This window comes from Myxocyprinus asiaticus, chromosome 25 (assembly GCF_019703515.2).
Source record: "Myxocyprinus asiaticus isolate MX2 ecotype Aquarium Trade chromosome 25, UBuf_Myxa_2, whole genome shotgun sequence".
In the NCBI taxonomy this organism is placed as follows: domain Eukaryota; kingdom Metazoa; phylum Chordata; class Actinopteri; order Cypriniformes; family Catostomidae; genus Myxocyprinus; species Myxocyprinus asiaticus.
Window position 1 is genome coordinate 6,851,187 of NC_059368.1, and position 22,214 is coordinate 6,873,400.

Here is a 22,214-nt window from a genome sequence, read left to right on the forward strand (position 1 = left end):
TTTCACCATTTTATTGCAAGTTCTTCATCCAAAGAAAACAGTAGTACTTCGAGGAACAGTCTCGCAGAAGCAACCTTAGCTTGTGTGCTTTGCTCAACAGTTCAAAGGTGCTTGAGCAAAATTGTGATCTCAGTAACACTCATTCCTGGGTTTGTATTTGATCCACACCTTTGGGACTGAACCTTACACCTTTGTGTTAGCAGCCCACACTGTTAACCACTTGGCTGCTTGAACTTCCCCCAAGATATTCTTCTTGAGGGAACTAATGTAACCATATACATTATCAAAACTGAGATGGCTACATATTTACCATGGACATAAAACTTTTCAGAATGAAAGAGAAGCCACTTAGCATTACATACTGTATCTTTTTTAAATTCCCCTTATTTTGCAAATTCATCTCTAGTGTTTTCTACAGCCTCAACCTCAGATGACACACCCTCATGTTGTTATAAACCCGTATTACTTTCTTGCTTCCATCATGGAACACAAAGGAGATGTTAGGCAGGATGACGGCCTCAGTCACCATTCATTTTCATTGAAGGGGAAAAAGATGCAATGGAAGTGAACGGTGACTGAGACTATCATACTGCCTAACATCTCTTTTTGTGTTCCACAGAAAAAAAAAAGAAGTCATACAGGTTTGGCACAACATGAGGTTAAGTAAATTATGAGAGAATTTTCATTTTTGGTTGAACTATTCCTTTAATTTAATGGTGCTCCACTGTCTCTCCAAGCACACAACATCATGTTTTATCTAAATCTCTAGGAAATAAGCCTGCACATCTTCGTCCATTTTGCTTCACCACAAGAATATGTTAGTATCACTGTCTGGTTTGTCACAAAAAGTTATGGCTTTGTGTGAAAGGGCACAGTTTACTTAAGTACTGCACTTCCTAAGAGGTTGACTTATGATAGCTTTTTGCTTATATATATGTCACATTGCCTGTTGCCTTTACTTGTGTGTTCAAAGGGAGAGAGCAATGCAACATGTCATGAGGTTAGACTCATAGTAATTATAATGATCTTTTCATAAGCTATGATGTTTTCATTTAAATGAAATACTGTATTATTGTATCTCTACATATAATTCCATGCTTCTACAGAAGACATTCATGCTATTAAAAATGGGTTCATTGTTTATATTCTTAACATACACTATCAATCAAAAGTTAGACACACTTGACTGAATTTATGTAATACATGATCTCAAAAAACATTTAATCTAAAGGCGTATGCCTAAATTCTTGAAATTAGTGTTGTAGACAAATGTACAGGTATCTATCTATCTATCTATCTATCTATCTATCTATCTATCCACCTGCCTGCCTGCCTGTCTGTCTCCAGCATACATGTGATTCTCACGAAACTATTCCTATTTTTGTTAATGATGACTTTCATTACAGTAACAGTAATTTTTTAACTGCAAAAACAGATGCTGTTAAACAATGATTTTAAAATTAAAATCAGCTAAATTTAAAACAGTAGGAGAACTACTATGATGTACTGTATAAATACAGTTTTTTTTTCATGTTGTGGTAATGATAATATCATAATGACCATCTTTTATTTCGCATTGGGGGGTAGAATGTGCGTAACTGTAATGAAACAATGTCACAATTTAAAAAATCTTAATGGCCCCAAAATAGGCTACATTTTCTATATGCAAAATATAATTACATATTTCTTTCTTTTGATTTTAGAAGTAAAATTGGGGACGTTTTCTTGACAGATTTCGTGAGAAGTTTAATATAAGATTAATTATTAGACTTTAGCTTCCTGACTTTAGTATTTTTCTAAAATGTGGAAATAATTAATATAGTATAAGTCTAGATACTGTAAAATAATAAAGCTCGTTCTTTGCATGTCCAAACTTTTGACTGGTATTGCAAGAATGTGACCTCTTTAAAAATTGTAGCATGAAAAATATCTCCCTTTTTTTCTCGGAGTGTGTACGCTGCCTCTCTTTGTTCAATGCACAGTCCGGTTAGTTGAGATCCAGAGGTAGCTCATTCTTTTGGTGCCAACTGGATCGCTGCCAACTCCAGCAGGAGTTTTACTCTTTCTCCTGTTTGATATTTACATTACTGCCTGCTCAGGAAAACTGGTGCAAGCTGAGGGAGACACAGGGCCATTTTAATGTGGAAAAAGGGGCTAGTTGTGTATCGGGCCACTCTGCTGTTTTATCCCTCTTCTAATTTGCCAAGAATAGACTTGAGGCTATGGACTCTTAAACACTTGTTATAGCTTTCCAGAAAGGTGCTGGCCTGTGTCAGGACATATCGTATGGAGGGGAAGTGCATATGGTCTTGTGGTATATAAGTTTTGTTTTGTTTTGTCTGGCAATGCTGAGTGTTCAATGTATGCCAACTTGTGCAATGCATGGCACTTACACTACCGGTTAAACATTTGGATAGACTTGACTGAATTTATGCTAATCTAGGAAAAAGGTGGCTACTTTGACAAAGCTAAAATGTAAGACAGTTGTGATTTGTTTAACATTTTTGGTCACTACATTATTCCAATATTTTCATTTGTGTTATTTTCTCATTTTGATGACGTTACTATTATTCTAAAATGTGGAAAGTAGTAATAATAAAAAATGAGTTGGTGTGTCCAAACTTTTGACTGGTTGTGTACTTTTCAAAGCCAAATCCCCATCCTGATGGGACCGATTAATGGATGCTATTTGTGGGACAAAGAAAACATAGTATACAAAGCTTTATTGTTGGAAATGAAATTAGATGTGATTTGATTCCATATGCCAAAGTCACGGTAGATTGTGGCTTAATAGACTTAAATGCCACAGGGCATACTGAAAGCTTTTATGAGGGGAAATGGAACACCTGTCTCCTAGTCAAACCCATTTCATACATATACTGTACATATTGGACTTGATTTAGCCTAGTGGGCGGGTAAGTGAAAAGTTAGCGGTTCAAGGACTGCAAAGGGCAATTCATGAACTGTCACCATTGTGCTTTTGATCAGGACATTTAGGGGTGATTCGCTATGAATTGCGCACAGTGGTAGTGTTGTTTATTCTTTGCACTTGCTGTTTGCATTCTTTTAGCATATCATTCATTTAGCATAAGTATATATATATATATATATATATATATATATATATATATATATATATATATATATATATATATATATATACTTATATCTTATACATTAAAATCTTAAAATATTTTTTGAAAATTATTTGTATATTTTAAAAACAAAAAATGTATTTAAAACTTGTAAAAATTCTAGTCCACACAGATTTGCATTTATACATCAAATGCATTTTGATATTGGAAATATATTTTCTTGCCCACGTAGTATTTTTTTGTATACGTTTTAACAAAATGTTTTCTATTTAAAAATATATTTCATTATTTTCTATTTTTATAATAAATGTATTTATTTATTTAATATTTTTTTCTATTTTGTACGGCATAGATAGTATTTATTTTGTATTAGTGCACCGTCTGAAGAACTTGAGGAAAGAACCCCCCCAAAAAAACCATATAGACATTTGACATTGGATTGTCAGGTCAAAATAGAATCAAATGATACCTTATTATTGCTCTCACATAATCCTGTATATCTGGATAGAGATTATGCAGCCCATGTTATAAAAGTCAGAGTGATGTTGGTGTTGCTCAGTGACATCAGGGTGGTCATCATCTTTATTCATGGTGATTTCTTTTTTGTAGGGCACAGGCCGAAGTTGGACGACTCACCGAAAGCTGGACTATTCTCCGACCGGCTCAGCGAACTAGAGCGTATTCGGCAGAGCACCATGAGGGTTACCGTGCCAACACAAACACTGCGGCCTTCTCTTAGCAGCCCAAACACCTTTACGCACCAGGGGCAAACACAGATAGCAGGTATGAGATAGAGCACCACTGCATCTAATGATAAAAACTGAGCGTGTTTTTCTGTCAGCTTTTATTCCAGAATTGACGTTATGTAGCATGTTACATTATCAGGCAGTTTTAGCTGTGATCTGCAATGTGACATTGACTTCATCTAAAACTATTATAATAAACATTCTAATCTACTTCTTGTGTAATTATTGTGCATGCAGTTTATTAAAGTCCCTTACAAAAATCGAGTTCACTGCAAATTTGCTGAAAACTTGCAGCAAATTCACCACTGATAATTTTCACATGCATATGAGCTTTGCGAAAAACTTGCAGCAAATTGTCCATTGTTGCGAAGGTTTGCTGCAGGTTCACCACTACCAGTGAAGAGCTGCAAACTTCTAGCAAACATTTGTGGCGAATCACAAGCTCATTTGCATGTGAAAATAATGAGTGGCAAATTAGTGACATGTTTACAGCTAATTTGCCAGAACTCTAGATTTTTTGTAAGGGAGGTGCTGAAAGCGATTTTAGCTGTTTTGCCAACTTCTGCAATATTGCTGACTTCAACCACATGCCCTTTCCCCAAAACCCCACCCCCACACAACATGTTTGGCAAATCCAATGCCAGCAAACTCGAACAACAAGATAGTCCCAGTCCAAACTAAGTCACACCATTGGTTAAGTCAATATTGCTAAACTGCTAATTCTGCTAGCCAATGTTGCTATTTAAGTCTGCCACAGAGACACATTGTTTATGCTTTTTGGGGGAATCAACCTACAAATGGCTGACATATATTTGGCTCTGCATTAAGCTGAAATGGGAGAATGTATTTTAATATCGAAAAAAGTACACACTTTAAAGATCTGTAATACAAATAATTATTGCAGTGTTATTTATCTGCACCCAAAACCACTTAAAAGAAATTATAATTTCAGTCAAGATACCGCTAACCTGTAAGGTCAGAATTGTTGTTTTCTTTAGTCAAGTCATCATTTACAGCGATTATATTTATCCACCCAAGCTTTTCAGCATACTGGTGCTGAAAGTTAGTTTCAATTCGTCTCAGCACTAAGTGGTTTATCTGCACCGAAATCACACACTGCTACACTGATGGACATGTGGAAACCGAGTGCGGACAGCCTAGGGCAGCGCTCTCTGTCACAGTGCGAGAACAGGATATCACCTGTCCTTAATTACTGCTCTGAGAGTGCATGTCCTAAACATGGGGTATTGTTTCTGTACTGCGCCAAACTCTGTGTGTGTCAGCCAAGTGACTGAATCTGAGAAGGAATGTGCTGTACCTTGTTGACTTTAGCAATTATTTGCCTGCTTTTAAACTGATACTTGGCATGACAGATAGCTTGAATTATGAGCCATGAAATATGTAACCTCAGACAAATATTTGAACTCTGAATGCATCCATTTAAATGCTTTGCCTAAGTGCACATATTGTATTTGCTAACCACACGTGACCTCTGTATAAAACTGGATAGACAGACAGATGGATTGATGGATGGATATAGATAGATAGATAGATAGATAGATAGATAGATAGATAGATAGATAGACAGATAGATAGATAGATAGATAGATAGATAGATACACCCTAGCAACCACCCAGAACGCCCTAGCAACTTCCAAGCAATGTCGCAGCAATCACCCAAAACACTCTAGAGACCACACTGTATTAAAAACCAATACTCAGAACATCTTAGCAACACCTTAGCAACCACTTAGCGACAACTTTGCAACCACTTAGAACACTCTAAAGAAAACATAGTAACACACTAAAAAACACTCAGAAAACCGTAGCAGCACCCCATCATACTCCTAGCAGCACACTAGAAACCACACAGAACACCCTAGCAACTACCTACAGTGACAATGTAGCAGCAACCACCCAAACAATCTACAGACCACATTTCAACACCATAAAACCCTTTAGAACACCTTAGCAACAACAAAGCAAACACCTAGCAACACCCTAGCATCCACCCAGAACACCTTTGCAACTACCTAGCAATGTCAAAGCAACCACCCAAAACACTCTAGAGACCACATTTCACAAAAAAACACTACTCAGGCCACCTTAGCAACACCCTAGTAACCACTCAAAATACTCTAGAGACCACATAGCAACACATTTAAAAACCTCTCAGAACACATTAGCAACACCCCAGCAACCACCTAACAACACCCAAGCAACCAGCCAGAACACTATAAAGACCACATAGCAATGAACTAAAAAAACACTCAGAACACCTTAGCCACAACCCAGTCCCCACCTAACAACACCCTAGCAACCACCCAGAACACTCTAGAAGATACATAGCAATGCAATAAAACCACTCTGAACACCTTAGCAATTCCCTGGCAACCATCAACAACACCCTAGCATCTAGATTGCATTGCACAGGTGTAACCGGTCCTACTTGAACCGTTCCGAGCGAGATTCAAACTGGCATCAGCATGCATGTTAGGCGGATGTGGTAATGAGGAGGCTAAAGGCTACAGCCTCTAGCATCAGTCACTAGTCCATCTCTTTAGGCCAGGGGAGTGAGATTTACACATACCGCACAGCTATCACATACCAGATCCCGTTACAATCACCCCCCTAAACTTCACTCCCATCCGGGTCACGGCACCACTGTAACTGCTCGACCCGCTCCGAGCAGGAATCGAACCGGTCTCAGCCGGCATTGGAGGCGGGCGTGCTAATGAAGAGGCTAAAGGCTACAGCCCCTAGCGTCAGTTGCTAGTCTGCCTCTTGAGGCCAGGGGAGTGAGGTTTACACATACCGCACAGCTATCACATACCAGATGGCTTGTGTTACACTTGCAAGGACCACAAAAAAATTTCGTTTTATACAAATAAATGTTATTGTTAATTGAAGATTAATGTCTATAATTTTATCTCAAGTGTGGTTGCGAACAATTTTTAAAAGCAATGATCCGCTTTGTGCCTAAGGACCCCATTTAATCATGTTAAATTACTGTGATGTACAGCCTCTTGTGGTTTCTTGCTCTATTAAAACCTGCTCTCTATTTGGACCTTTAGATCCGCGTGAGGCTCAGTCTTCTCCACCGTGGTCATATGACCAGACATACCCGTCATATCTGAGTCCCATGGCCTCCCCGTCCATGCACTCCACCACCCCCCTTTCCTCCAGCCGAGCCACGGGCCTCCCTTCCATCAGTGATGTGCCCAGACGCCTCCCAGGTAACCAGCTCCAGCAGGTGCGCCCCCTACCCCTCACGTCCAACACTGCAGTGGGCATGGGGGTGGGCGCGTGTTTAATTATGATATGCGCATTTGTAAGGGAGGGGGTTTGCAGATCAAATGCATGATATGTTTATAATGCACTTTTTTGTTAGAAATGTGAATTTTATGCTAAAATTTTTGGATTTCTAGTTATATAAATGACAATTTGCAAGTTTGGATGCTCCTACTCATTCTTATTGTTACTATTTTGTACATTTTATGATAATAGTAAAGTCATCAAAACTATGTAAGTAAGGGAAATATATACAGTAGTGACCACAGATATATTTAAATATATAAGTCATTTTGGGAGTGGTTAACCTGGTATTTTCTGAAATTATAATTTTACTGTAATGGTTTGTCAATCAAATTAAACAAAACATTGCATTAAACCTTCAAGTCAGCATTCGTTAGAAACACAATCTCACATTTGCTCGGTTGTGATTGGTTAATAGTGCTGAAGATATGTAAATGGTGACGGGTTTAAAATTGTACTACACCAAGAGCGTATTTTTAAAACTCGGTAGGAAAGAAAAAAGATAGTTTCCTTTTCTCCTATTTCCATGGCTTTGATCCTGTGCAGTATATCGTTAATAACAGACCGAGACATAATAACAGGCCAGTGGAAGGCAAATAAAGCCAAAAGAACCTTCAGGAAACTGACTGCCACTTGGTGCCCAAGTTGCAGCCCATAAGCTAATTTGTCCTTATGTGCCCTGCACACACCCACAAATGTATCCTGTAAAGAATAAATGTAGACAGACAAGTTTCCATTTGCAAACACCTGTTTGATTCAGTGCCAGGTAGGTGTTTTCTCTCACTTACCAGGATACTACACCCTCATCCATTCTTGAGAACCCCGAGAGACTTAAAATAATTAAACAAGAATCTCTCTCACCGGAGTAGTGGTTGGCAGGTTTTGGACACCAGCCACCTGCCCTGTCATGTTTAATTAATTTGGGTATATCATCCTTTCATGTGATGCTGGCACACTTTGAGCTTTTGTTAATAACAGGTTTGATGTGAGATAAGGGCACAGCTCTTTGATGTATTCAGCTGTCTGTGCTTAACATAAGAGTAACAGTTTTTTTCAGTATCTTGAGCAGGAGAGCTTGAATTTTTTTGTTTTTGTTTTTTTACTCCATTTTATCGTTTTAAGGCTACGTCCGCAATACAGTAATACGCTTTCATTTAAAAATGCATGAAAAATGCATCACTATGTTTACAGCTCTCATACACACTAGGATGCCGTTTTCCTATACCAAAAACTAAGCATTTCAAAAATACTCTTCATTACCACATACTTTGGAAAACGATGACATCAGGAAACTGAAAACAGAGTTTTCAAACAAAAATGAACACTGATTTGTTTACATTTGAAAACGCATTAATATCGCTATGTTTACGCCTCCCATCCACAATAGAAAAGCGTTTTTCTGTTCCAAAAACTGAGCGTTTCGAAAACAATCTCCATTACGTTTATGCCTCCCATCCACACTAGAACAGTGTTTTCCTCCCCAGAAAACAGAACGCCCTCCATTACCACAAACTTAGGAAACTGAAAACAGGGTTTTTGAATGAAAATGGATTAGTGTGGATGTGGCCTAAGATGGTAAAACGTTCTGCACTGTGTTGCATGATGTCATCGTACCTTATGTAGACGTGACTTAAACTTGTAAATAACCCATAATTGTTTGGTTCACCTGAAATGAATCATTCTGTCAAATAAATCATTAGTTTTACATTCGCAGCATCTGTTTTCAAGACCATTACCGTCTCGTCTCTGGATTTGTGGTGTCTAGCACCAGTGAATGTTTAAATAGCTTAGCATAACCCTCATTTGTGCTGTAAGTTGGTAAAAAAACTTTCGCTTTTATCATTCAGCCTTTTATTCTGAGCACAGTCTCTCTGTAGCCCGGGGTGAGAGAACCATTATCGTCAGCTGCTTAAACCAAAGATTTTGAATATAAAAGCAACAGAACTGGGCACAGAGGCAAAGGAGAGATGGCTAACGTTAGCACCACAGGGGCCCAAGCGACAACCCGTGCTTCTGAAAATCACCAACATTTAACCTTGCCACCCAAGCGGCCCACAAACGCAGACATGGTGACAAGAAAGACGCCATGTGATTTATGAAAACAGCTCCGTGCCAGGGAGGGGAGGCCGTTTTGTTTTGTTCCTTCACTCCTTGGCACTAGCACAAGCTACAGACCGTTAGTGGTTTCTGATATTTGGAGGCGAATAAAGAAGGACAAAAGGGCAGATGGACAGTTTTGCTTGGGTTTATAGTGCTGGAGGTACCAGGAGTCAACATCAGTGCTGCTTTGCGCCCCTCAAAATGCTTCCAAATGTGTGACCGATTATGCATCTAAACTGTGTTTTATGTGCTGCAGCCAAGTGAATATAGATACCCACACACATACACACAAAGGTTTGTATGCACAGAAACAATTTAAAAATGCAGACAAACATACAGAGATATATATAAAGCCCTAGAGATGCAAATGATCTAAGATGTATAACCGACACATGAATACACATACACATGAACTTGTCTGACAAGGAAGAAAAACCACAATAAAGTTAAGCCAACTAATCGATAAACCATTCTCCTCTGCATGTCTTATGATGCATATGATTTTTGTTAATGTTGTTGTTTTAATATAGCTGGGTAGTTGACACATAACATGTCCATTTCATTTTTTTATTTTTTTATTAACATTATATACTCTATAAGGATAACATTTTGATGAATTTTTAAAGGAATTTTCCAGGTTCAATACAAGTCAAGCTCAGTCGACAGCATTTGTGGCATAATTTTGATTACCACAAAAACTCGTCGAAATTAAAAGCAAAAATCAGTGATTTTAAAAAAGCATTTAAAAAAAGGGCTAAAATCAGTGAGGCACTTGCAATGGAAGTGAATTGGGCCAGTTTTGTCACACTGCAGGACTTGTCAACTTCATGTCAAGTATTTAATTAGATTTAATTAACCTACTGGAACAAATCTCTGACAATTTCCACTGAATCATATTGAACAGACTCTGAATAATTTTATACTGCTAAAAACCAATTCCTGTGTATGTTCCTACAGGTTCGACAGATTTGAGTCCTTTTCCTTGCCAGTTTGAGCGTCAGTTCTCCGGTTTTCCCTCACTCACCGAGAGCCGATTTTCCAGTCCCAGAATGCACTACCCGGCCACCTTCACGTACACGCCGACCCCCGTCACCACAGGAATGTCTCTCGGCAGCGCCCACTACCACACCTACCTACCCCCACCCTACCCTGGTTCCAACCAGAGTCAAAGTGGACCCTTCCAAAGCAGCAGCACGCCCTATCTCTACTATGGCGCCTCCACTGGCTCATACCAATTCTCTATGGTTTCAGGGGGGGATCGCTCACCCACACGGATGATGCCACCTTGTACTAGCGCATCCACGGGGACCAGCTTGGTCAACCCAAATCTCCCTGTCCAGGCTGATGGAAATGGAGGGGTTGAGGGGGACAGTAGTCATAGTAACTCCCCCACTCTGCTCAATCCTGCTGGTAGAATGGACGAAGGAGTATGGCGGCCATATTGATTGAACAATGATGCACATATATTACACAGATCTGTCGCAGTCTGATGGAAACTCCAAACAAATGGCATGGTTTTAAAGCACAAACCTTTGGATTTTCATCCTTTTTTGCTGAACTACTTTCCTTTTCTATGTTTTCATATGATTTTAAGTATTTATGAACTATTTGAAAGGGAAGTATTGTTTTGTTTTGTTTTTTACATTGAAATGTCTTTGTGATAGTTCAATCTATGGACGTGATACATTATTCTGGACCTTTTGACCTCTAGGAAACATTGTCATTGGTGGGAATATTTGAAATTGAAGGAGCAGAGATGGTTTGAGTTTTTCATTAGCATTATGTTTTTATTTACTTGGCATGTCTTTAATAAATCGTTTAAAGCACTGCACAAGACATTGCAATGCAAGACATTTTAGAGTAAGCAGACAGTTTATTTGCTTTTTTTAACTTAAGCATTTAAGTTATACATATTTGATAAAGACATTGATTTAAACTAACTTATAAAGCTATATATTAATTAATGTATTAGGATCTTGAGTCATAGAGGGAATATTTTTGTAAAGCATCTATGTTCAAGTTAATGCAAGTGATTTAGGATAATTAAAATATCTGTGCCTTAAATAATCACACAAAGTTGTATGTTTTAGTCTGTTTAACACATTCAAAACGGCATGTGTAATAAGGTCTTTTTGTTGGAATACATTACATTTTAGAAATGTCAACATTGCTTGGTACCAAATGCTTTAAACCAAAGAAATGGCCAAGGATGCTCTTAAGTGTTTGCCAGTGTGTTAGATCAAGCTTTCTTTGAGTTGCATGCATGTGTTGGGATAATTTATTTGGCATTTACATTGTTTAATTATTAGAAATGGCTGGGAAAATATACTGCACACAGTACAGTATATACTGTACACAGATATTCTCACCTGAGAACTGGAGCAATTTATCTGATCAAAAAGACACTACACAGTGTAGAACTCTCAATTAAGGTACTATATTACCCAGTGTAGCAATGAAAATAGAATAACTTCCAATAATACTTTATTTGGAATGTAACTTATGCTGTTTAAAATGTTTCAAACGTTTAGCTCAGTTTTGTTCCACTGTAAATCTAGGATATAGTGGTGCATAGTAAATTTTGCTTATGAAACTCATGTTGCAAATCAGTGTCTGGATTTCAATCAGTTTTCAACAGATTGATTCTGTTACAGTTATTACAGTTGGAACTATCCAAACCTCACCAAACTTTGGAAAGGTTTAGTCTGCTTTGAATTAAATACTGCTTTTAAAGCCTAAGCAATCAAGTGAAAAAACAAAACAAAGCTCTTAGCTGTTTTTATGTTGAATTAATTTCTCCACGGTCTTTTTTTTTTTTTACCTGAACATTGGTCCAGTATTGCATCTTTGTTAACTCAAGGTTATTTTGACTGTTTCATATGATCAGGGCATTTACCTACAAATTTGAATAGCTGTGAGTGTGTACGAAATGTTTACAACATTCTGAGTGTATGTTGTATATTGGAATCAAATACACCACCCCTGTTTTGTTTAATTATTATCAATTTTTTTTTCTTTTGTAAATTAGTATTTATCTGATGAAACGAACAGGTTTCAATGGACAAGAGCGATTTGTAGCAAATTTGTCTCTGGTTCTTGCATGCTTTGTTTCCATTGCACAACTGTGTTTTACTTATCTTGTTTTCCTTCCCCAAGTTCTTTTTCTCTTTAAAGACCCCATGAAATCACTTTATGTTTTTTTTTTCTTCTTTGTTGACAACATGATCACACGGGAAATCGACAAGTTGCTTCTTAAAGTCTGTGTACCCTGAAATCAACCCCATTCAGCTGAATTACTGACAATCGCCATCCCCCATCAGACATTTTTGCATCGATTTATTTATAAACACATTTCCCTCTAGCTCAATCAATAGCTTGTTGTGAGAGCAACCTCAGAGACACAGGTTCTGGTCCAATGGAAACCAGGTAGTAATCACGTTCACATAAATAATGGTGAGCATGTTTGCATTTTCGCTCTAAAATTAAATTTGTACTCCATTGATGGTTAGGTTTAGGGTTGGGGGTTGGGTTAAGGGCATTTCTGCTGACTGTAGTAAATAATTTATTTACACTTGATTAAAGCCTGAGCTGTAAAAGAGATTTTCATCATTAGCCTTTAACATGGAGTCATCATATGGGGACCAGAAAGCATGATTTTAATTTATCATTTAAGTATGAAAATGTTACTCTTCCTGTATAGTGGCAGGATGTGGCTAGGAGACAGTTGCGCCTGAGAGGATTTTAATTCATTTAAGACATGACTTGGTGCCTGCATAAAGATCCAGGACAGCTGAGTTTCCTTCTCGGTGCTCCATCAAATAATATATCTATCCACATAAGAGCACTTCCAGCTTTGGCCACTGGGGGCAGTGATTTGGATTTTGGTAAGCTCAGACCAATACTTTAATCCAATATTTTAACCTACTGTTGCTGAATTCACAGTAAGATCAGTCTGCCGTTGACATATTTCCTATTGAAACAGGAAGTTGGAGCAGGACATAGCACTGGGCTTGTTGCCTTTTTTAAGTAGCCAATAGCCATGAACCATGATTTGCTAGTTAGAAGTAGGTGGTATTGGGTGAAGGAGTCAATTTTACACATTAGAGAACATTTTAGTGGACAAAAATGTGGATACATCCCTGAATGCAAGATCATTGTCATCAATAAAACTGACATTTGAAATGCGTGTATCTGCAAAAATGTCATTTTGTCAACTTTTCGGAGTACACTAGCATATAGATCACCTCAGCACCAAAAGACACGGACAAAAAGCCACAAAAGTCCAACTGTGATTTCATGGGGTCTTTAATTATGGATAGAATGAGGGTTTACAGGGAAATGATCATGACAACAGTGAAAGAAATTGGCTTTTATTGGCTCATTTTTTAATTGTTTTATGTTGTTATAGTAATTTTCTTTGTAAGGGAAATAAAAAGAGATTTTGCAATGATCTTGTCTGTCTCAGATGCTTGCATCTCATAGTATTCTATCATAGTTTCCTGGCATTACTGTATCCCTCTTTAAATATGTCATCTCAATCATTAGACTTTCTCCTCTCTCTGTCTCTCTCTCTCTCTCTCTCTCTCTCTCTCTCTCTCTCTCTCACTCTCTCTCTCTCTTTTCCTCTCTTTGACATTGATTCAAAGTCACAATGGGGCTTTAGGAAAGACTAATGACCAAAAGTCCATGCATTTGTTCCATTTACATGCAGTTTCACTGAAGGTTCAATAAACCTTGAAGATACCTGGCCAGAGATTAAAAATGGAAAGCAGCTCAGGGCTTGTGCACCACTGTAGAATGCACTGACTTGGATCATATACTGGATCAACATTTGCTTTGGATGGTTTTGGATATGCACAGCTATCTACGGTATCGTGTTTGTCTCTTTCGGGTCTCTTTTAAATCAAGCTTATAGGAATCAAGGGCTGTTACACATTATTTCAAGACATAACAGGCATAATTAGCGAATCCTTCTTCTCCATTTAAACTGGGAACCTTCTTTGGACTTCCCTGAATGTGAACTGAGCGGGAAAAACAGGGCGAGTTTCGGTTTCACGTTGTAAACGTTCCGATCTGCATTCAGCAATTAGAATAATGAGCCAGGGACTACAAAGAACGAGGCATGTGATATTCCTTAATCTGTGTGGCTAACAAAGAAGAAACATCTCCAAAGATAAATAATTATATATAGTAGAGAGAAATCTAAAGTAATGTTGGGCGTGCTGAGTATTTGAGAAGGTGCTGTACCTGATAGTCTATTGTTCTTGGTCGAGAAATAACTCCACAAGATTTTCCCTTTGACATCAATCTCTCAATTACTGTCTTACCAAACACAGAGAGAGAGAAATATGGGCAGAAAGAGAGGGAGAGAAAGAGACAGTCCACCCACAAACCAGTCAGCACGCCTGTGTCATAAAGCCCAAGACAAACTTGACTCTGGCTGGAAACGGTCTGTGTTAGTTTGAAAGGGCCCGCACTAATTATACTGCATTTTACTGATTGACCTTGAGACATACTGTTGTTGCATAATTTTCCCTCTTGAATGAACATGAATTGTAAATATGAAATAAAAAAGGAGAAGAAAAGAACATGTGGCAGCAATATGGGTGGCCATTTTAGGCAGGGGCGGCATGGGCAGCCACCCGGCATCTTGCGGGGACACAGACAAGTGGGTGCCCTGAACTCCACCAGCCATCTAATTTCTAACCACCTACAACACCCCCACCCCACCCCCAACAACTTTGGGGTGCTGAAGCGGGTTTCGCCCACGGTGCCATACAAGCTAGAACTGCTACTGGCCACCCCACATGCCACATTTCCATATATTATAATGAGGTTTGAAATTAACTCCCACAAAATGCAAGTAAAAACAATCTTGGCAGGTTCTTCTATCACACTACAACGTTACATTTCCCTGAAAGTCTTTCAACATTCAAGTCGTCTGTCCGGTTTTTCCGTCAACTGTTTAGAATCAAACTAGCGATGTCGGATTTTTGAACGAAGTACTGTTTTGCGTCAGTTCATTTCAATGAATCAGTCAAACGGCCAAAGCCAGCGCCACACTAGCTGATTTTGCCAGTGATTTTCAGGTGTGAGCTTCATTTACAAAATGGCTGGCCAGGCCGAGGGAGACGAAGCGTGCATTAGCGTCTGCCAGCGTAAATTTGTTAATCCCTTGACCGTCAGGACTCCCTGCTGAGTTCATGGTTACAGCAAGAGAAAAAATTATAGTTCTGTCCCTGGGGCAGGCTTTTGTGTTCACTTCAAGTGACCAGTGAGCTTCTTCCTTTAATGAAGAACTGAGGAGACGTCAAGCTGATCTGAACGTTTTTATCTGCCATCGCCTCAGCTGCATATCATCACAAACGCTGATTGAAGTCCATAGTGATTCTGTCACAAAGCGTACATACACATTCTACGGCCAGCCTCGAGGAGATACATACATAATCACACACATTCACAAGGAAAAGTTACTCAGTTAATTGCTTCCTAAATCATGCGGTACTCCTGTTGTTATTTTAACGAGCTCCACGTGACAGAGAATCAGAGAGTGAGAACTGATATGTTTGTCACCCCTCCATCATTTTGTATTGGCAAGTGTGTCATACCTCTGACTGAAAAGAGAGATCTCATGAAAAAGTCTGCATGTGTAACACCCTCAGCCAAAATCAAGTTGTTTTGATACGTAATACGTAAACGTGATAACATGGAGATACTTTGGATCTGAACCTTAAAATTACATTCAGTGATCCAATATAGTCAGGTTGGTACAGTCATTTTAAATAATATGACATGAATAAAACCAGGTAAATTGTTTTTTACAGTGTAGTTCTTTACATTGTGCTTATATGAACAAAATTACAATATCATAAATGACACAAGCCGAAGCATTTGTGCATTTTTTTTATATATACAGTATATTCAACACCACAAGGAAGTGACTGACACGCAATACCATTAGCTCAACTACGCCATCTGGTGCTTTTTTGCACTGCAGTATTTTATATTTCTCTACAGCTTTTGGAGAAACTGACCTGTTGCTGAATTTACAAATGCACAGAGTCATATAAATAGTATAACAATAATCATTATTATTGCAGAAACTAAAATAGTTCAGGGGGTATTTTTTGATTGAGCATGACCTCGTTGTAATTTGGAAAGTGTTTGACAGAAAGGTAAAGTTGTCCACAAACACTTCAAATGTTAAAGTATGATTTTAATTATATATATATATATATATATATATATATATATATATATATATATATATATATATATGACAAATGTAACATATTTCCAAGCAGTTTTATCAAATTGACTTTCAACCCCACCAGACCATAATCAAGGTATTTGTGGAAAAAATTGCATCGATATCAGTACCATGGACAGCTACCATGCGAACAATAGATCACATTGTTAAATCTGTATATTTGTGCCAGGAGGCTTAAGTTATCTTCCATCTAACCTGTCAAAAGCCACTCAATACAGATCGTCTTGCATTTATGGACAGAGTTCTGCAGCATGCCAAATATTCATGCAAAACAGTCTGTTTCCATATGACTGAGCCAAACACTAAAATGTGAAAAGAGAAATTTCATCTTGAGTCAAAGCCAGTCAGAGCAAAGACATGTTTCTTGTCAAAGAAACAGTCCTATAAACCGTCTGAGGTGACTGAGTGTTAACTGATAACTAATGAACTGGAAATACAAAACAGTCAAATCACGTTTCCAGAGATCTTTATTGATGAGTGACATACTGTACAGTCGTGGTGACATTATACCTATTATTTTGGAAAACGATGAAGCAATTTTGCCCAGTGTTGCAAGCCAAGCCATTTTATATCAATGCCCAGGTCTGGTACTCATTTAGTGCAGTCTCCAAATATCCCAATGCATGCTATTATATTAATGACAGATTTTATGGTTTATGACTGGAAAGTCAAACTTTCTCGATTTCCAGTGGAGCTTGCGATGATTTATATGGCCGAATGATAAAACAAATTTAATTGACAGCCGAGGACATGCGAGAGCTTCTGTGGGCAAAGCTGGGTTATGAAACAGCACATTGTGCTCTTATGTGGATATATATATTATTTGATGGAGCACCGAGAAGGAAACTCAGCTGTCCTGGATCCTTATGCAGGCACCAAGTCATGTCTTAAATGAATTAAAATCCTCTCAGGCGCAACTGTCTCCTAGCCACATCCTGCCACTATACAGGAAGAGTAACATTTTCATACTTAAATGATAAATTAAAATCATGCTTTCTGGTCCCCATATGATGACTCCATGTTAAAGGCTAATGATGAAAATCTCTTTTACAGCTCAGGCTTTAATCAATCAGTTTTTTTATTATTTTATCATTGTGATACAACCATTGAGTCCATTACTCAAACTGGCATGGGACATTCCTACAGTTCAGTGCCTTTCAAGACAAGTTATGGTATTTCATTCCAAATGTTATCATTTTAATAGGTTTGTTTAAAAGAATGAAGGCTGTTTATAATGTTACACACTGCCTAAAATGTTAAATAATTTAACTAATTTTAATTTATTGTGCTAGTGTCATTTCATTATATCTCCAGATCTGCACGTCAAACATCTCAGAAGTGCTAAGTGCTACATTTTTTGCCATACAAATAAGTGTTTAGAATTAAATTCTCTCACTAACATGTAATTTTAAGACTGATAGTGGAGTTTTTTGTTTTTGTTGTTGTTTTTTTGTAATAGACCGATATATCGGCCAGGCCAATTAATCGGCCAATAATTTGCCATTTTGTGATTATCTGCATTAGTGTTCACTTGGCCAATTACCATAACTTTTAATTTTTCCTTGTGACAGTTCCAAAATCTATCAATAAATTTGTTAATTTGTGGATGGTAAAAAAAGAAGAAAAAAACCCTGCACACCTGATAGACTATCAGCAGATACGTAGGAAAAAACTAAAGTAAATAAATAATAATTAAAAAAAAAGATCCTGCACAGCAGTGTGTGGGATCTTTTTCTTGTTTATTTACTTCAATGGATAGTAAACAATGTCTGTTTTCAAGTTGTTGTTGTTGTTGTTAAGTGAATTTGAGTAAATTTGAGTTTGTTTCACTTCAGAAATTTTGCATACATCTGATTTGGTGTTGCGAAACTGTATTATGTATACCTGCATTTATATCACCCAATGGTCATCCTGCTCTAGATAATAGCATCTCTGTATTAACGTTGCATTTTTTACAAAAGTATCAGATTTCTGATCTGGAGTGGCTCTGTGCGACAGGGTGCATACTAAACCTCCTGAAGGACTACAGCACTGTTTTGATGTGCAGAACATCTGCCAGACCGGAGCACTGCAGAGCCAGAAATCCCTCTAGTTTGGTCATCAGCTTTCTGCCGAAGCCACAGGCGTGTGCCCGTCAGATCAACAATCTCCATCAAATCCTACCACATGTCAGTCACATGACTGCTTCAGTCCCATTTTCGAGGAAAAACCTGATATTCTGATGTTTCCCCAGGCAAAGCCTGGATTTATGTTTCTTCCACTTTGTCCTAATAAAAATGATGTAGTGCATTTGTGTCAGAATTCTGGAGACCAGTTCAGTCTGTTTGACCAGAAGTCAGTAGTAAACTTTCATGTGATCTTAAAACTTAACTAAATACTACTGAAAGGAACTTTAAATATACAACCAAAATTAGGCAAAATAGGGTGGCTTTCCATCAGTCTTGCACGGTCAGCATTTATATATAGTTTTGTATACTCAAATGTGAGGAGATCCATTTGTTACCGTGGCAAGCTTTTGAACTGATCAGTGGTTATACAGTCATGTCTAACAGAGTGATTGGACACTCATTCATCCATTGATTAATTCTTAACTGTCACTGACTGTGGTAATACAATATTTTATTCATCTGGTTGAGAGTCAAACTTTTGTCTGAATGCAGTTGTATACAATTTGAAAAATGTGTAAGGGTGTGCTATAGGCCTATTGGTCAACATGTGATCGGACTATAGCTGTAATACCTCCATCTGCATACCATTACAAAACCATCCATGCTGTCTGGTATAGAATTTGGCTGGCTGAATTTTGTCTGAAACATTTACAAAACCCTATGAAATAAAAAATTAAAATAAAAAAAATGTGTGTTAGCTTTGAGGTCATCTACAGTACTGTGCAAAAGTTATAGGCACTTGTGAAAAATGTTGCATTGTGTGGATTTCTTCAAAAATAATGCCATAAATAATTTTAATTTATCAATATACTTTATACAAAGTTCAGTAAGCTTAAAAAAAGCTAAATCAATATTTGGTGTGACCACCTTTGTTTTCAAAACAGCACCACTTTTCCTAGGTACACCTGGACACAGTTTTTCTTGGTTGTTGGCAGACAGGATGTTCCAAGCTTCTTGGAGAATTCGCCACAGTTCTTCTATCTATTTCGGCTGTCTCAATTGCTTCTGTCTCTTTATGAAATCCCAGACTGACTCGATGTTCAGTGGGGGGCAATGTGGGGGCCATGCCATCTGTTGCAGGGCTCCCTGTTCTTCTATCCTATTCTATTCACAAAAGTAATGTTTGGGAGTCTAAAATGCATATTTCCTACTGACACACTAAAGCTGAAGATATAAATAACCATCTTAAGACAAACATTGTTGTGAAACATCTTATGTGCCTAAGACTTTTGCACAGTACTGTATATGCTAGTGTACTCCTAAACACTGACAAAATTCACTTTTAGCAGTTACATTTACCTTTGCAGTCATCTCAATGGGAATCCACGTGATTACAAACTTCGCATGATGAACTTCTGATACTCTAAATATTCAGAGCGGATGAGGAAAACATTTTAGTGGTAAGTTTCTTTATAACTTCATTCACCTAGAGTATTAAGTGCAGTATTCCAGTTCCATACACACTCGCTTACATCTTCTCATGTCTGAGAAATTTCTTCGCTCTTTGGAATTTCGCGTCACAGTGAATTGACCTGTTTCAGTGATGTCAATTTTTCCTCGCAACAGCCATATTTGTGACCATCAGCGGGAGGAAACAATGGCGGTGAATGGAAAAACTCCCATTAAACGATATCAATTCTCGTCTGTAAGAGCTGATTTTAACTCCTGAAGAAGGCTTTTATTGCAACCCACAGTGCAGCACATTAAAGATGTTTGGAGTTTTGGTCATAAAAATGGTGGCGCGGTCATACGGTAATGTCATATGAAACAGGTCAATAGCCAGGTAAATGTGAGGAACTACAGTCTTCCTACAAAATGGGCCACAAATTTTGATGACTGAGCCTGTGATACACAGATTTTCAAAAACTAAATAAGAGTCAGTGTTAGTGAACTGTGTCCGAATGATTCAGCCTGAATCACGAACCGATTAAGACGTTCCGCAAATCTGCTCTACCAATTCACTAAAAAGAACCAACTCAAAAGTTTGATTAATTTGAAAATCGGGTATCGCTAGTTGGCTAGTTCTGCCCACAGAAATTTTGTACATGACAAGATTGTTGAAATATTGACAGGAAAAATGTTTCTCAGGTCGGTATTCTATAATTTACCTCGTCAGACAAAGTTTTACCTGCAGAATTGATTAAATTGATGGTGTTACAACACTCCATTCTCCCGTACTCTGTTTCAACCTGTTACAGTAATAATTTGCCTGCTCACACAAATAAATATATTTTAGCCTATTTTTGAGATTTAAGCATTTCAATTTCATTAAAAAAATAAAAAAAAAAGAAAGAAAAAAGAAAATCCATCAAATTGAATTGTGTAATTTTTTACTAAATTAAATTGTAGTATAAAAAAAATTCTGTTTTACAGAATTGAAATGCATAAATCCAAAAATTATTTTTTGGAATGCACTAATAAACAAAAAATGTAAGAGAAAAAGCTCAAAAATTGAGCATCAATCTAAGCATTACATTTGAAACCTGCAAACTGTCTTTTACGAAAAGCCAGGGGAAAAAAACAGTCAGCGAGAAACTGTCTCTGCAGTGTCTCCTCCTCAAGTATAGGACCGGAGGACTTGTGAATCATTTGCGTCTGTGCAAACAGATTAGAGTTACAGCCCTGGATCACAGTGAGACATGTTTGACATTAATGCCGCATTGTATATTATCAGAAACGCTGAATGTGGATGCCAAAATCCAAGGCAGAGAATGTTTAAGAACTAATTAGGAAGCAGCGAGGCACAAGTTCTCTACCATATTTTCTTACTTGTGTGGAAAAATATAGAAGGCTCCATTTATTTTTCTGGACTGTTATTTCTGGATGGCTCCTGCTTCGGGTAAATAGTCCCATTCCCTATTGTAAATCTGACGGGCACAGGTCTTCTGAGAAAATAGAGACAGGCTTGGATGGCTTTTGGCCATAATGAGAGAGTGGAAGCATTGGGAGAGCTTTGATCCATGGCCTGAAAGCTCATGTTTAAATCTGTTAGCAGACATCACTCATCTTTCCCCAAGGATGAAACAACCAGATCAAAGTCTGTTTCTTTGTGTTTAATGGACAATGAAACCCACTTTAGATGGAAATGGTCTGTGACATACCATAAAGCCCTTTCAGCCTCTAAGCACTCAAAAAATATATAGATACAGATACCCTCTTATACATACTGTACACACATTTATATCCAAAAATGTATGTCCATGACCATAGAATTCAGACAGACAGACAGATAAACAGATAGACAGACAGACAGACAGACAGACAGATAGACAGATAGATAGATAGATAGATAGATAGATAGATAGATAGATAGATAGACAGACAGGCAGACAGATAGACAGGCAGATACTTACTGGAGCCATTGTATCTGAGCATGTGTGGACATACATCATCATACTCAGAATGATCCAGAAATTTAACTGCACAGTTAGCATTCATTATTCAATTACAATAAATATCAATTTCCTTAGACACTACCCCATAAAACTCTATCAATTAGCAAAAACGTGTGCACAGGGAA

General features: G+C 37.8%; 1 protein-coding gene across 4 annotated transcripts in view; it reads left to right on the forward strand.

The window, feature by feature from the left end:
* Positions 1–13,695, forward strand: part of LOC127415663 (runt-related transcription factor 2-like) — a 61,841-nt gene extending 48,146 nt beyond the window's left edge. For 2 of the 4 annotated variants that reach the window (XM_051654467.1, XM_051654468.1), the window contains exons 6-8: positions 3,705–3,878; positions 6,916–7,077; positions 10,214–13,695. In XM_051654467.1, coding sequence (XP_051510427.1) covers positions 3,705–3,878; positions 6,916–7,077; positions 10,214–10,701 — 824 coding nt within the window. In that variant the 3' untranslated portion in view covers positions 10,702–13,695. Of the gene's footprint in view, positions 1–3,704; positions 3,879–6,915; positions 7,095–10,213 lie in introns of all 4 variants that reach the window. The other 2 variants (XM_051654470.1, XM_051654469.1) reach the window with 2 other exon arrangements.
* Positions 13,696–22,214: the final 8,519 nt, after the last annotated feature.